This window comes from Buteo buteo, chromosome 17 (assembly GCF_964188355.1).
Source record: "Buteo buteo chromosome 17, bButBut1.hap1.1, whole genome shotgun sequence".
In the NCBI taxonomy this organism is placed as follows: domain Eukaryota; kingdom Metazoa; phylum Chordata; class Aves; order Accipitriformes; family Accipitridae; genus Buteo; species Buteo buteo.
The window spans coordinates 4280986-4294387 of record NC_134187.1 but is presented as its reverse complement, the minus strand read 5'-3'; the positions used below and the strand labels follow the sequence as shown (position 1 = coordinate 4294387).

General features: G+C 41.2%; 1 protein-coding gene across 1 annotated transcript in view; it reads right to left on the bottom strand.

Annotated features, from left to right (window-relative positions):
- Positions 1 to 13402, bottom strand: part of PKHD1 (PKHD1 ciliary IPT domain containing fibrocystin/polyductin) — a 255192-nt gene that overhangs the window by 97536 nt on the left and 144254 nt on the right. The window contains exons 47-50 of the mRNA XM_075049823.1: positions 12867 to 13044; positions 12157 to 12352; positions 4009 to 4074; positions 2184 to 2303 (exon numbers count right to left, since the gene is read on the bottom strand). Of these exons, the coding sequence (XP_074905924.1) occupies positions 2184 to 2303; positions 4009 to 4074; positions 12157 to 12352; positions 12867 to 13044 (560 nt within the window). The remainder of the gene's footprint in view (positions 1 to 2183; positions 2304 to 4008; positions 4075 to 12156; positions 12353 to 12866; positions 13045 to 13402) is intronic.

Below are 13402 nucleotides of genomic sequence, written 5' to 3'. Positions count from 1 at the left end.
ATCCAAAAGAGAGCAAAGGGCATGGGAAATGCCCCACTGTTTAATGCCTCCATAAGGGGTCAGATATAACGGAGATGAGACAGAAGTAAGAACCAGGGAGCACAGGACAGAAAGGACACTTTCTGTGTTTCTGAATGGCGAGCAGGCACATGTTCAACATTAAGTACTGGAGTAATGTTGTTGGAGGAGGAAAGCAAGTCCAGCATTTTGGGTGCTGCATTTGTACTTCGGATATTGAGGGTCAATCCCCTGTTCTGGTACAGCTTCTCACCGGCAAGACCTTTATATGAATGCTAGTGTTACTTATACTGTCAAGGGAAACAGATGTAGACCTTCACGTCATGGTTCAGAGGACATACATTAACTGCAAGCTAGGTTCACACCTCAGGTGCTGCTGAACATGCTCTGGAGAAATGAGGTTCAGTGGGATGTAGAAATGAGGTTCAGTGGGATGTAGAAATGAGGTTCAGTGGGATGTAGGTGTCTAAGGTCCCACCATAGTAAATTCATTTATGCATTTAGTACTCTCTGAAATGCTCTTGGATATTTGAGAGCTCACACAGGACTGGCAAATATGACATAGGGGACACCCTATGACCATCTAGGGTTTCACCTGGCTAGGCAGGATGCTCCTGGAGTGCTTCAAACAACATTAGATATCTTCATACAAGCAAGTGACTTGAGCTCTGGAGCTCTACATAATACCATCAGTGAAGAACAACTCAATTCACATTAGATACCCACATTTGGTCAGCTCAGTAACTCTTCCAGCTCTACTAATTGTGATGACAAGGAACTGGTTAAGATGCCTAAACATATGTGGTTACTGTTACCTTAGATGCACATAGGACACAGGACCTACAGGAGATAAGCAAACCCTGGAGGGACAATTCTTTGCCTTCTCTGGCCTCTGAACTTACACTTAACCACATTTATGCATTATAGCTAGTGAGATGGCAGAACTGAAAAAAAAAAAAAAACCAATACAAAACACATTGTGCTTGTTTGACAGGAAAGAGAGATATAATCAGAAAATGGAAATTATCTACTCTTCAGTTCAATGTAAGTTCCCCCCAAAAAGTGAAGAAAAGCATTATTTCAAACAATATAGGGGGATTTCAAATTTATCAGAAAACTGAAGATTAAGCTAAATATTTATTGAAGGTTGAACATAGTTCTTAATATAACCTAAAATTATATATATTATTTTTGATGACACAGGACAGCAAAGCCCTGACCACGACTGAGGCTCCATGCCCAAATGCCAACACAAAGCAACAGAAACTTCCTTCCAGAAAGACTTCATAAGCCAAAAACAGGCAGAAGAGGAAGACACAGGGACCAGTGTCATCCCTATATCCAGAAGTGGAGCTGTGGTACATAGAGAGACTTATCTGGTTTCAAACAAATGAAGAGGAGCCAGCACCAGGTACTAGAGTATGTCAGGCACATATCACACAGTATTCATAGGATCATACAATAATTATGTCTGCAAAGGACCTCAGGACCTCACCTAGTCCAACTTCCTCATCAGAGCAGGGTCAGCTATTATGTAAAATGGTTATCAGAAGTTTTTTCCTCCAGATATCATTGCAAGTTACCTAATATATTTGCTAGAGTTCAGAAGGTTGCTCATGCAATAAGGTTGTAAGCTGAGCTGGGATTTAAATGTAACTCAAGTCTGAGGTTGAAATACAGGCATAGGCTAAAATGTCTAGGAGGCATCCACAGCAAATGGTGTGAGAGGTTATCATCGATAGTGGGAATTGCAACAGGAAAATAAAATGGAAGGTAGTACAATTGTGGAAAGATAAAATATGCTCCCTTAACAAAACACAGAGAGGTGGGTCAAGAGATGAGCTTTTCATGAGGCGTGATTCCGGGTCTTGCAAATTCTCTGCTCCTGAAATAAAGTCCCTGAGTATACTTAAGCTTGTATACCAGTATGAGTAACTGTGTGTGTCTGTGTATGTGTGTAAATGGAAAAGAATGATTATTCCCTTCCAAAAATCACACTTTTGTACTGTAACTGAGATTTCAATGTGACGAGGAACAATTGTGGTGTTCTGCACACACTAGAAGGGACACTAGTGCCAGGGAGCCTGTGTTGCAACACAAATACATATCTTAATGTCGACAGATCCCAGTGCCCCTACAGAAATTAAACACCTTTCCTTCCTTACTGGGTAAGATGATGACGTCTTCCCCAGGGCCTGGGACAGTGCAGTTGGATCCACCCCAGCCTTTTTCCACATCATTCCATGTCTCTGGGTGTGACCATTTCAAGACAGTATCAGAAGGAACTACAAAACAGGACATACAAAGACAGAATTATCATTTTCAGTAGCTGGAAGAATTACCATTTCTTTGATAGTCAAGCATCTGTGGCATTAACATCCTCCTTTTGTCACTGGTGAAGCAACACTAACTGCTCTTTCTTATCTTCCATGCTTAAAGGAAGCTGCCTGATGGGAAAAAAAGATCTCTCCCAGGACCATGTTTTCAGAGTTACAGGGCAGGGAGATAGCTGAAAAAAACAGACTCAAATTCTTTGGGACCCATCAAAAGCAAAGCACATCTTGAGGTTTGTCAGACTTAGCTTGTGCCTTGTGAATACACTTCACAAACAACTGCTTATAATATTTTTATTTATGCCATCCAAAGCTCTGAGCACTTTGAATACAAAAGTAAGATGAACAAATGAAAATAAAAGCCAGTCACCTGCACTTGGTGGCAAAACCAGATGATCGAAATGGTAACTAACCTTACCAGAAAGCGCCAACTCTTCTCATGCATTTTTTTCTCCCCCAGTGTTCTAGAAAGGAGATTGAATTCCCAGGGTATGGGAATTTCTATTCTTTCCCAAAGTATTAAAGATTTTAAAAAAGGAGTGATCAACTCTCAAAAGCTTATTAGCCCTCAGAAAAGAAGGAGTCTTCCCACTGCAAGGGGTAATTAAGGCCTGCCTTGGAAAAGCAGCTTGACTGAGACATGTGGTAACTCCTGCTCATTCCCCAAAGATTTATTTTTCAGCTCAGTCCAAAAGGAAACTTCTGAGCCTTAGCACCAGGAAAATATTGGGACAAATTAAGTTCACAGAACGTAGGTGCTTAACTTGCACTTGTATCTTAGACAGTTAATGAGCCAGTCTTCATAAATTAATTGCCTAAGTTTGTTCTGCCACCAAGAGAGGAAGAAAAGCCTTCAAGGGGAAATCCTGTACACTGAGTTTAGTAAGCCCTAAACTAACGCAGGCAGGGCCTCCCTCTGGAGGCCTCTACAAGCACCTACCTCTGTCCTACCACTGTAAAGGAAATTCCAGCATTTTTTTTCTTGAGGAGGGTTTCATTAGGTATTGAAAACACAGGAGCAAGTTCATGCCTAAGTTGGGGGGGGACGGACTAGGCTCAGCTCAGTAACGCTGTGAACTAGAAAACCCCTCTGTTGCCAGCACAGGGAAACACAGAGAAATTAAACCCAGTGGAGATCCTTAAGGTTGGGTCTGTCTTTACAGTACCTGTTTGTTCAGGGGGAAACTCTCCCCAAAAAGGTCTCTAAACCCTATTGCCACATAAATTATATATTGTTGTTAATATGCAGCAAGGCAGCTATGCAACTAAGACCAAACTTTGGAGGTCTCCCTTGTCTCTGGTGTATTTTTCTGTCTGATTCGACACGTAACTGTGCAGTAATGTCACAGTATTACACTAAGATCACTATGGAGCACTAAAATACACTGTAGTCTTACATTCTCCATGACCTTTCTGATCTGCTATGGTAATTCTTAGCAAAAGTTTATAGTCTTTTATACTGTGGAATCACACATTTATCTTGAGCAATGGTAGATATGGCTCAATGAAATGCTTAAATGAATGCCAGGAACCCCTGTTGGGTTGATAAATGTACAAAATATTGAAGTGAAAAATAGCAATCTATTTCTGAAAAAGTAGTAAAAAAGAAATGGTGTGACTCCCAGACCAAGCCTTTCAGACACAGATTGTCACTCACCTGGGGTAGGTAAAGATACTCTTTCCTTCTCTTTCAGTGTGACCTGAATTAAGTCAGCTCCTGTGACTGAACACAGAGAATTGTAGCGAGTTACAGCAAGGCCTTACAAATTAAAAACAACAACAACAAAATCATAGTAAATCAATTCCTACCTGTGATTTTCTGACAACATTTTACATTTCTAACAACAACAACAACAAATTTGAGAACACCTATATGTGTTTTCTAAGTATTTTTGTCTTTTCTGTGCTTTGTGAAAGGATTAAACAAACACATTTTAATTTACAGATACAGAGGGTCTCAAGACAACTCATTAGAAATAGCTAAAAGAAAACATTCAACAATCAGAAATTCTAAGCTGGAACATGAATCTCATTTATCCCACTATAAATCCACAGCAGTTCCACTAACACAAGCGATATTACACCATTGAATGCATAATGTATTAACTGGCTCAAACAGCGAATTACAGCTTTTGTTTTGTAGTTTGGTTTTGATTTTTTTTTTCCCCAAATCTGTTATCTGAAAGAGATGCTTTAATTAGTCAGACTTTATAGACTGAAGACAGGGACCCTGTGTTCTCTACTGTGAAAAGAGGTCAGAAGCAATTACCACAGTTGTAACCTTTGTGCCAATATATTGTCAGCAGGAGAAGGGCCAGGATAATGCAAATCAAACTAAGAGGAGCAGGAGAAAACTGCTTCAGACCCAGCTAAAAGGCTACCTCCTCTTCATCTCCAGTGGGATATAAAGACACTTCCTTTCAGTCACCAGACTGGAACAACCGTAGGTTAAAATAGAAACACTCTGACAAACATAAATCTCCTCTCCACTGTTCAACCCCTTATGGTGACCCTAAAATGTCATAGGAAGATTTTTTTGGGGGTAGAAGAATTGTATAAATGAAGCCATTGTCAGAACTTTCCTCAGTTGCAGAACATGCCAGGAACTTTCCTACATGTGTATCAATCCACCGATGGGATTTCATGCCATATTGTAATTTACTTATTTTATCTTTAAACAAGTCTCTGTACTTTTACAATGTGAGAACCATCCTTCCCTACCTCCCTCTTTTTCTCCCAGTGCAACTGAGCAAATTTAAAATAACTGAGGTTCATTAATTTTAAGTGTTCAATAAATTAGTATGAATAATCAAAAAACTTGATTCTTTCTGATAATTACTATTTGATGTCAGTTAAAAGCACTCGATTGAGTTAGCAGCATATGCTCCTATGCCAAATGAGGCTTCCATAATTAAATAGAAACTGATTCCATGAGGTTTTTCTCATGTCTGATTAATTAGTAATCAGGTGGCTCAGCCCTGTTCTTCCGTGACACCTTCTCTCCCAACGGTAGCTGTGATCTGATCCATACATCAGTAAAGCCAATCTGCCCCAAACCATCACATAGAGCTCAAACTGAACAGCGTCATGGATTTGGGTGGCCACGAGATGAACCTTTGAGGAGAAAGAATGACGTGAAGATGCTAATTTAAAGTCTTTGACACAGAGTTCATGTGACTTTTAGGCAATAGTCTTCTATGGGTACTTCTATGGTTATGGTGGCCTTCCTTCTCTTTTCACTTATAGCAGGGCAAATCAGGAGCCAAAGGTATTACATTGGTCTTAGGAAAAGTGAGAGAACCAAGCCCTGACACTATCCTTTTTTTGATAAATATATTTTGCCAGGTTTGTTGGGGGTTTTTTTGCTTAATTTTGCAGACACTACAATGCAATTGTCTAATTAAGGATGTTTGTATTGTTCAGAGAAAAGCTGTTCTAATTAAATCCTGAGAGGACATAAAACTTGATCAATATGCTATATAGACCTCATAAAGGGGTTCAGTCCCCTTACACAGTGAAGAAAGGAACTGTTAAGACTTAAGTCAGCACAGTCATGTCCAGAGTCAGGGCAAGGATAAAAGTTTCTCATATTTGAAGTGCCATCCAACCAGAGAGCATGACAATTCAAACCATCATAAGTCATTTACAGCCTCCACGAGTGCAGGAATCCAGGGCTGAATTCTCCACAGCCCTGCAACTCGCACAATTATTTATATCGATGGGGTGTAAAGTGCAATGGTTGTGAATCAGCAGTATTTTGTCGCCATTTCCCACAAATACTCCTAAAACCTGATCAAAACAGGAGAGATACAGGCCTTGGGAATAATCAAGACTACAGTGACACAGTTCTTCTGGCTGTTTTGTTTTGCTGCCGAGTATGTTATCATTGTTTCTGTACAGGACAGGAAGAGATATAGGCAATACAGACGAAGGACGTCATTAGTAAACATTGAATTAAGGTGACTCTTCACAAAATGTAGTTATAAGGCTCCAGGGGTTTAGTTGTATAAAACCTTTATAAGGCTCATCAATTTTCTGTCTTATTACAGCTCTTCCTGGATGTTTGGGCTGTGAATCATAAATACAGGCCGTGTCGACTATAGTCCCAGTAACTTTCTTCTGGTTCAGGGCTCCTTGAGTGAGCATGAAGGAGGAGCAACTTGGTCTTTTATCAGCTTTGCAGTGACGGGGAATTTTGCCTGTGGATATTAGGAAGGGCTGAAACTAGGATAAATGGCTCCAATAGCCTGACTTACAAATAACAAGCAACTCCATGCTATTTAACATCCATTGGGCTAACATACATCACATAGAAATCAAAACTTTTAGACAGCAAAATCAACAACACAGTGAGACACACCTCTAGAAACTGGAGAACCTGGGATAGGATGCTATGCCATCCTCTACCAGGATCTGTTGCAGGAGGTACCCAGAAATATGGTATTAAGGGGACACTGCAGTGAGGGGAAGAGATTTTAAAAAAAAAAAATTAAAAAAAAATCTGGGCTAATGGACACAGATTCTTGCTTATGGCAGATTAATATTTGCAGAGACAGAGGTGAAGGCACGAAATTCCTCCTGCAGAGATCGCATAGTCAAAAGACCATCCCTGACAGGATTATAAGGTCACTTCATCATCTTATTTCTGTAACTGGTACATACTTTGGTCTCTGTGCTGCCATGCCAGAAGGACAGGAGCTCCTCTGCCAGGAGAAGGTTGATTTTTCTCTTTGTGTCCGTTACAAAGGGCACCTTTTTGCTAAGAACTGACATTTCATTTCATGGAGGCCACTGAGCAGCCCACATCTGGTCAACTGACCTTCTGCAGCAACTGATACAGGGTGAGTTTTATCTAGCTGAAAGAAAAGACTGCTGTCTGTACAGCCAGTCCTCTGTAACAAATTAACTCCATTCTTTAGGTCTTTCACCTAGGATTCTCCTTTACCCCTGAGCAATAAGGCTGCAGAAAATATCTTTGTTTATTTATTTTCTGTATTTTAGTATTAGAAACAAACATTCTTAAGGGCCTGTTTTTTCTCCAATACAAAGCAATTATAGAAAGCCACAGAGTGTAATGGAAGTGAGATCATTCTTTAGGAATTTAGAAAAGACAATAAGGGTAGTCAAATTATTTTTTTGAAGAACTATGGAAACTGTAAACCTGCTTCTGACACAGCAGTAATACGAGGTTGAGCCTCAGGCCCTCTTAACAACTTACACATGAGCAGCCTGAGCAAAGTCAGCAGGATGACCCGTCTCCATCAACGTTGTGTCTACTGAAAAATGTATTTGGGGTAAATAAAAAGTTTGATAATCCTTTCAGTGATGTTTTCAATAACGTTTGTGTCCAGCACTTCAATTTTAGAAAAAAGCCGAGAAAAATCTGGAGATTAAGCAAGCCAACACTTTGTTTCATTCCAAAAGAAAATGGTTTAAACATTTCAAAAGTGAACAGAAAGGAAACAACATCTCTCTGGTTTTTAGCCAACTCCAGTATTGCCCAGAGACCTTAACCAAGGAGCAGTACCACGCTGTGGCACCATATGCTCGTATTTGTAACAGACTTAAAAAGCTCATAATGTTATTATTGTAATTTACACATGATATTTCTCCTAAAAATATCACAGATGTCCCAGTGTGACGTTTCATTCCACCTCCCTTGTTACAATAAGTTTTTTTTTTGATTCAGCATGGTCACATCATGTTAGGACCACTCTCCTGAAACATGGTTGAGCCCGAACCCACCAGTGTTTTGGAGAGCCACACAGCAATTTCAGGGCCCATCAGTGACCTTTGAGGAACGCTTCTCTCAAGACATGGGGTGCCCCAGAGAAAATCAGGATGATGCTACAAAGACTGAATAATGTCAAAGCAAAGCTGATGATGTCGAAATGACTGGCATGGGATGCCTTAAGATTCCTCATCTCCCCTTCACCCAGCATCCAGCAGGGACGTGGGGTTATCTGTCCTTTAATGCCAGTTCCTTTAAAATGGTCTGAAAAGATTCTTTTGAAAAGGACTTATGAGTTGGTTAAACAGGGTTTCATGTATGTAGGTAGCAGTGAGTACCTTTCTTAACAGGATCATTGCATAGGTAGCCCACATAGCAGAAACATTCTCATTACAATTATTTCTTCCCATTCAGCATCCCCTGCGTTGTCCCATGCCCAAGCCTAATTTACAAAACTGCAAGCACGCAAAGCATCAGGGCAACTTAACTCCTTTAATCCCCTCCATACGGTATATTTTCTTGCCTTTTGTGTTAGACAGCCCTTTTTTTCTCCTTCAAAGATAAACAAACAATTGCATGACACCAGGCAATTTTGGATGGAAGGGGGTATGGAGAAAGCCTGAGCCCGACGCAAACTGCTGGCCAAGGTGGCTTCATTCAGCTGCCCGCTTCGTTTGAATAACAATATCTTCTCAGTCATGGGGTTTTCCCTCCCCTTCTCCCCCATTTTCTCCCCCATGCAGGCCTGAGCAAAAGGCTGTGTGAATTCAGGAGCCTGCTTGTGAATGAGCTGGCATCTGATACATATTTACTGACGTTAATTTTGGATGTAACGCACCCCTGCCACTTCCCCGCAGTTTGCCCTAAAAGGCTTTCTGACGGGCACAAAAGCAGAGGGTCAAAAGTAAGTTGACCCCTGCCAGAATGTACAATTATTGGAAAGAGGCGGTACACCAGCAGCTGTCGAAACCCCACCGGCACGGCGAAGTGCTTCCAAAAGTCGGAGGATGACTAATACGCTCGAGCTCTCCCCTACGCCCTGCAAGAGCCAACTACTTTCTGCGGGAAGAATTATGGCCCTCCCGAGCAGCTGCAATAATTGTCTTCCCATTGTCCCCCAGCCCTCCCTCCGCCACCCCCTACAAGTGCCCATTGTCGGCACGGAGTCAAGTGATTATATGCTTGGGCTGATGCTGTTTGTGCCCAGCTGCCTGACTGCTGACACACGAGCACCGAGAGGGGGGACCCGCGTCTGCGAGACGGGACTCCGACATACCAGACCTTTTACATAAGTCAAACAGGAACAAATGACTCTTTATCAGCCCCTTCTGCCTTTGAAGTGGCGGCTGCTTATAGGCCCTTACAGCTTTTCCTCCTTAGCCCGAGCAAACATCCTCCTTTTGATATGCTACATGCTCATTATCTCTGCCCCATTTAATGATTTTTGATTGAAGGGTGGCAGCGCAGTTGCCAAGAGGGTAGTTAAAGAGGCTCCACGCAGTCAGGACGACAAGAAAGGCTTTCCTTGTGCAGCAGCCTAAATTTGGAGTTTCTTAACAGTGTGTTCTTGTTCTTAGCAGCAGATAAGGGCTGAGCGTGAAATTCTTAATTAAGCAGTAAATAGAGAGTGGGGTGTCAGCAGATGCAGCCTGTAGCCATGGAGACCAAGTCAGATGAAGGAGGGAGCTGAGACTCCATGCCGGCCCCGGGCTCGGGCATGACTGACAGCTGAAGAATCCAACAAAGCTTGTAAACGGGATTAATTAGTTGGCTAATTATTTCATATAGTTAAATGTAAATAAAAAATAAAAAAAACAGCTTGCAGAGTTAGGCAGGAACATGTTCTGAAGGCCAGACCTTCAAGCGTTGTCCTCTCCAGGTCGGTGGGTGGACTGGTGGGGTTTTAAGGCCAGAAGGGACTATTGTGACAGCCTTCTCCGACCTCCTACCGAGCGTGAATCTCGCCTCATGAGGTTTCTAATAGCTTCTTGTAGAGCTGGAGCATATTTCTCTGAAAAGACGGCCAAGCATCATCTAAGGACCCTGAGTGATGGAAAGTTCACCACATGCCATGAGTCTGCTCTGATGGCTAATTATCCTCACCCTCTCAGCCTGCACAGTGGAGATTAGGGAAGAAAGTAAATGGCACACCAGAGCTAGGAATCCGCTCGCTTTGTTTCAGACTTTTACCCTACCAACAGCAACAGATATTAGGTACCCACCACTGAATTATTGATCTCACTGCTATAAAAGTCCTTGCTGAAAATGTTCACAGTACAAATTATACATGTTAGGTGTTTTCATAAATTTCCCCTCATGTACTTTGGAAGATTGTTTCTCTCTGTATTAAAATGAGAAACAACAACGAGCTCTTCATATAATAAAAATCAAGATGAAAGGGAGGCAAGAGAAGGGCAAGAAAGTATCTATGGTGCAAGAGTGACATATGCCAACCAGATCACTCTGTCCCAGTCTGCCCAAGACTGTCATCTCCTCTATTTTCAACAGTAGTAAGAGGCCAAGGTAATAGGTGTCATCCTTTGAGCTTTCCCGTGCTGCCCTATTTAAGAAAGTGCAATTCAGGATATGCAAGCTGAAAAACAGTTGACTTTTATATTTGAAAGAACAAATTTACACTGTTAGTAAACTGAAATAATAAAAACATATTTATTCTTTCAGTAGATACCTGGCATGATCTTGGGCGAGGCTTAGACTCAACAGCTAGATTTATACTAGCCAATCTGTATCTATATGATATCTAAACAGGGCCAGGACATGGAACTAAAGCTGGACCCCAATAATCTACATAGCTATATTGCTGGTGAAGTTCCTGGCACAGCTTTGGCCCAGACCAATGCACTCTCCCAGATGGTGACCATTACGGTTTGGGAGTTGGCACAGGACAGGGATCTTTCCTAATTTGAAGCCTGGGTGCATCCAGCCTCTTTTGAGAGAAAAAATGTTAAGCTATATGGATACAAGCTGTGCAACGGCAGTTGGCCATAGGACCAGAGATGGATGCAAGAAGTGTGACCCTCAGACTGAGGTTAAGGTATGGGCTTTCCCATTTCTCCTCAAATGTACACTGGATGATTTTCATTGCTGTCAGACTAAGCTCAGTGGATTGCCTGCCCTCATTCCAGCCGTGTTTTCCTCTCCACTCTCCCACTGATTGTTCTAGTTGCTCATTCCTAAACAGATCCTACATGAGAAAGCCATTTGCATGTCATCTCATCAGTGCAAATCAAGAGAAATTCATTAAAACTATCAGATTAGATCAGTGACAAAATTTTCTGTTACTGTGAAAATCAGCATCTTTATCTTCCCTGTATGACAGTCATGAAGGATAAGCTATGCTTCTCAAAGGCACTGAAATGTTTTTGTAATTCCTGGTGCTACTATTATTAATAATGACAACAATCATTATCTTGCCTTTTACATGTACAACTTAGACCCTTATATCATCATTTGCTTGAGAATGAGAATTGTGGAAAATGTCCCAAATTTAAAAGAATAAAGGAAACTTGAATAAATATCAGTAAATGTCTGAAATTCTTAAAAAAATTACCACCACACTTCATGATCTACTGTACAAAGCCAACATACTCAAATGTAAAGGTCTATGACACCTTTGGAAGTTTATAGTCATAGGAAAAATTCTCACCCAGTAATCCTACTGCCTTCAGTGGGCTCAGCCTAGATAGATTGCACATGATTTATTGATGATACATGTGATATGGGACCAACTGACAACAGAGATCATTAGTGGAATTTAATGCCTTTTCCTCTCCAAAACACCAATTCAAATTCTACCGATATCACATCACCCACTATTCAGGATACATTCCTTTTGTTGATAGATCAGGCATCAGATCAGACAGAGATGGACCTGATGTGCATGCATTTGCCTATTTGATTGATCTTTTTGATGGACTTCTCACTTATTGAAAGGCCATTGAAAGATGGCCTTGTATCTAAGGCCTTACATAGTTTGGGGGTTTAAATTAAAAAGATATCAGCTCTGTCACCATTCTTGAACAAAAAGGTACATTGCGTCCCTCATATTGCACTTACCCAAATAGGTTAGCTTCCCCAGTCTGCTGTCAAGATACCAGTCACAGCTCCTATGATGTCCGTATGAAGGCAGCGATTGGAGTGGCTGTCCGGTCCTTGTCCCACAGGACACCACAACTTCAGGATGTGCAGGAAGATCCTTGTGTTCCACCAGCAAGTAATTCCCAGGCATGAAGTTGCTAAATGTCACTGAATACTAGAGAAGAGGGAACCAAAATAAACATGACTGTGTCTGTGATTAGAGCTCCACGGAGTGCAGTATAAAGGGACAAAGAGGATGGTGCTCCTCACAGGCAACATATTCTTCTACAAAATATGTATTGGAAACATGGAAGAGAGATGTAAAATTAAGCAGAAGGTGATGGTAAATTCAGGTAAAATCAGCTCTGCTCATCACCTTTAAAAGGCGCAGAGCAACAATGTCTTCTAAAAACCATGCTTCAGTATGTCTTAAGGTAGTAAAAATTTTGTCGATTCCTAAGAACCACACTGAAGTTTCATCTAAGACATCCAGAATCATCTTCCTGCTCCAAGTTACTACTGAGAGCTTCAGGGACTAGGTTTTCATATCTAAGCCCTGTCTATATATATGTAGAGATTTTCTCAGTGCACTTAACACTTTTTTCCCTCTCTCTGCTCACCCAGAAAGATGAAAGCATGATTATCTCTTCCAAATATAATTTTGAAATTATAAAAAATTCCCATGTTACCTGGAGCTGTTTGCTGGCCAAAGGGTTGTCAAATGTCAACACGTAAGTCTCTTTATCCAAGAGGAGAACCATCCAGCCATACAGGTTTGATAAAGTATCAGGGACATAATTGACTGTGGTTGTCTTATTCCTACTGTCAGTCACAGTTAAATTATAGGGAATGTCTGGAGCCTCTTTTCTGGAGGAAAAAAATATAATCACGTTTTTTCACTGAACTCTCTCATTTTGCAACCTATACAGTTCTGGTTTTATTTGAATTACAGTATTATATGCTGGTGCTCTCTCAGAATGTGACTTCATTTGTGTAGTTCTTTACAAGTACAGTAAGAAACGATCTCTGCCTGAAGTGCCATAAAAAGAGAAAGAGACACAAAAGGTGGAGGAATAAAGGCACAGAGTAGCAAAGCTTGTGCCGAAGTAGAGCAATGGCAACAGCCAGGGTACCAAATACTGCACCACCAGACTCAGGAGCCTCAGCTTCAACTTTTACGACCTTTGTCTTTATGAAATTTGAGTTTTCTGACTACTCACTCTCA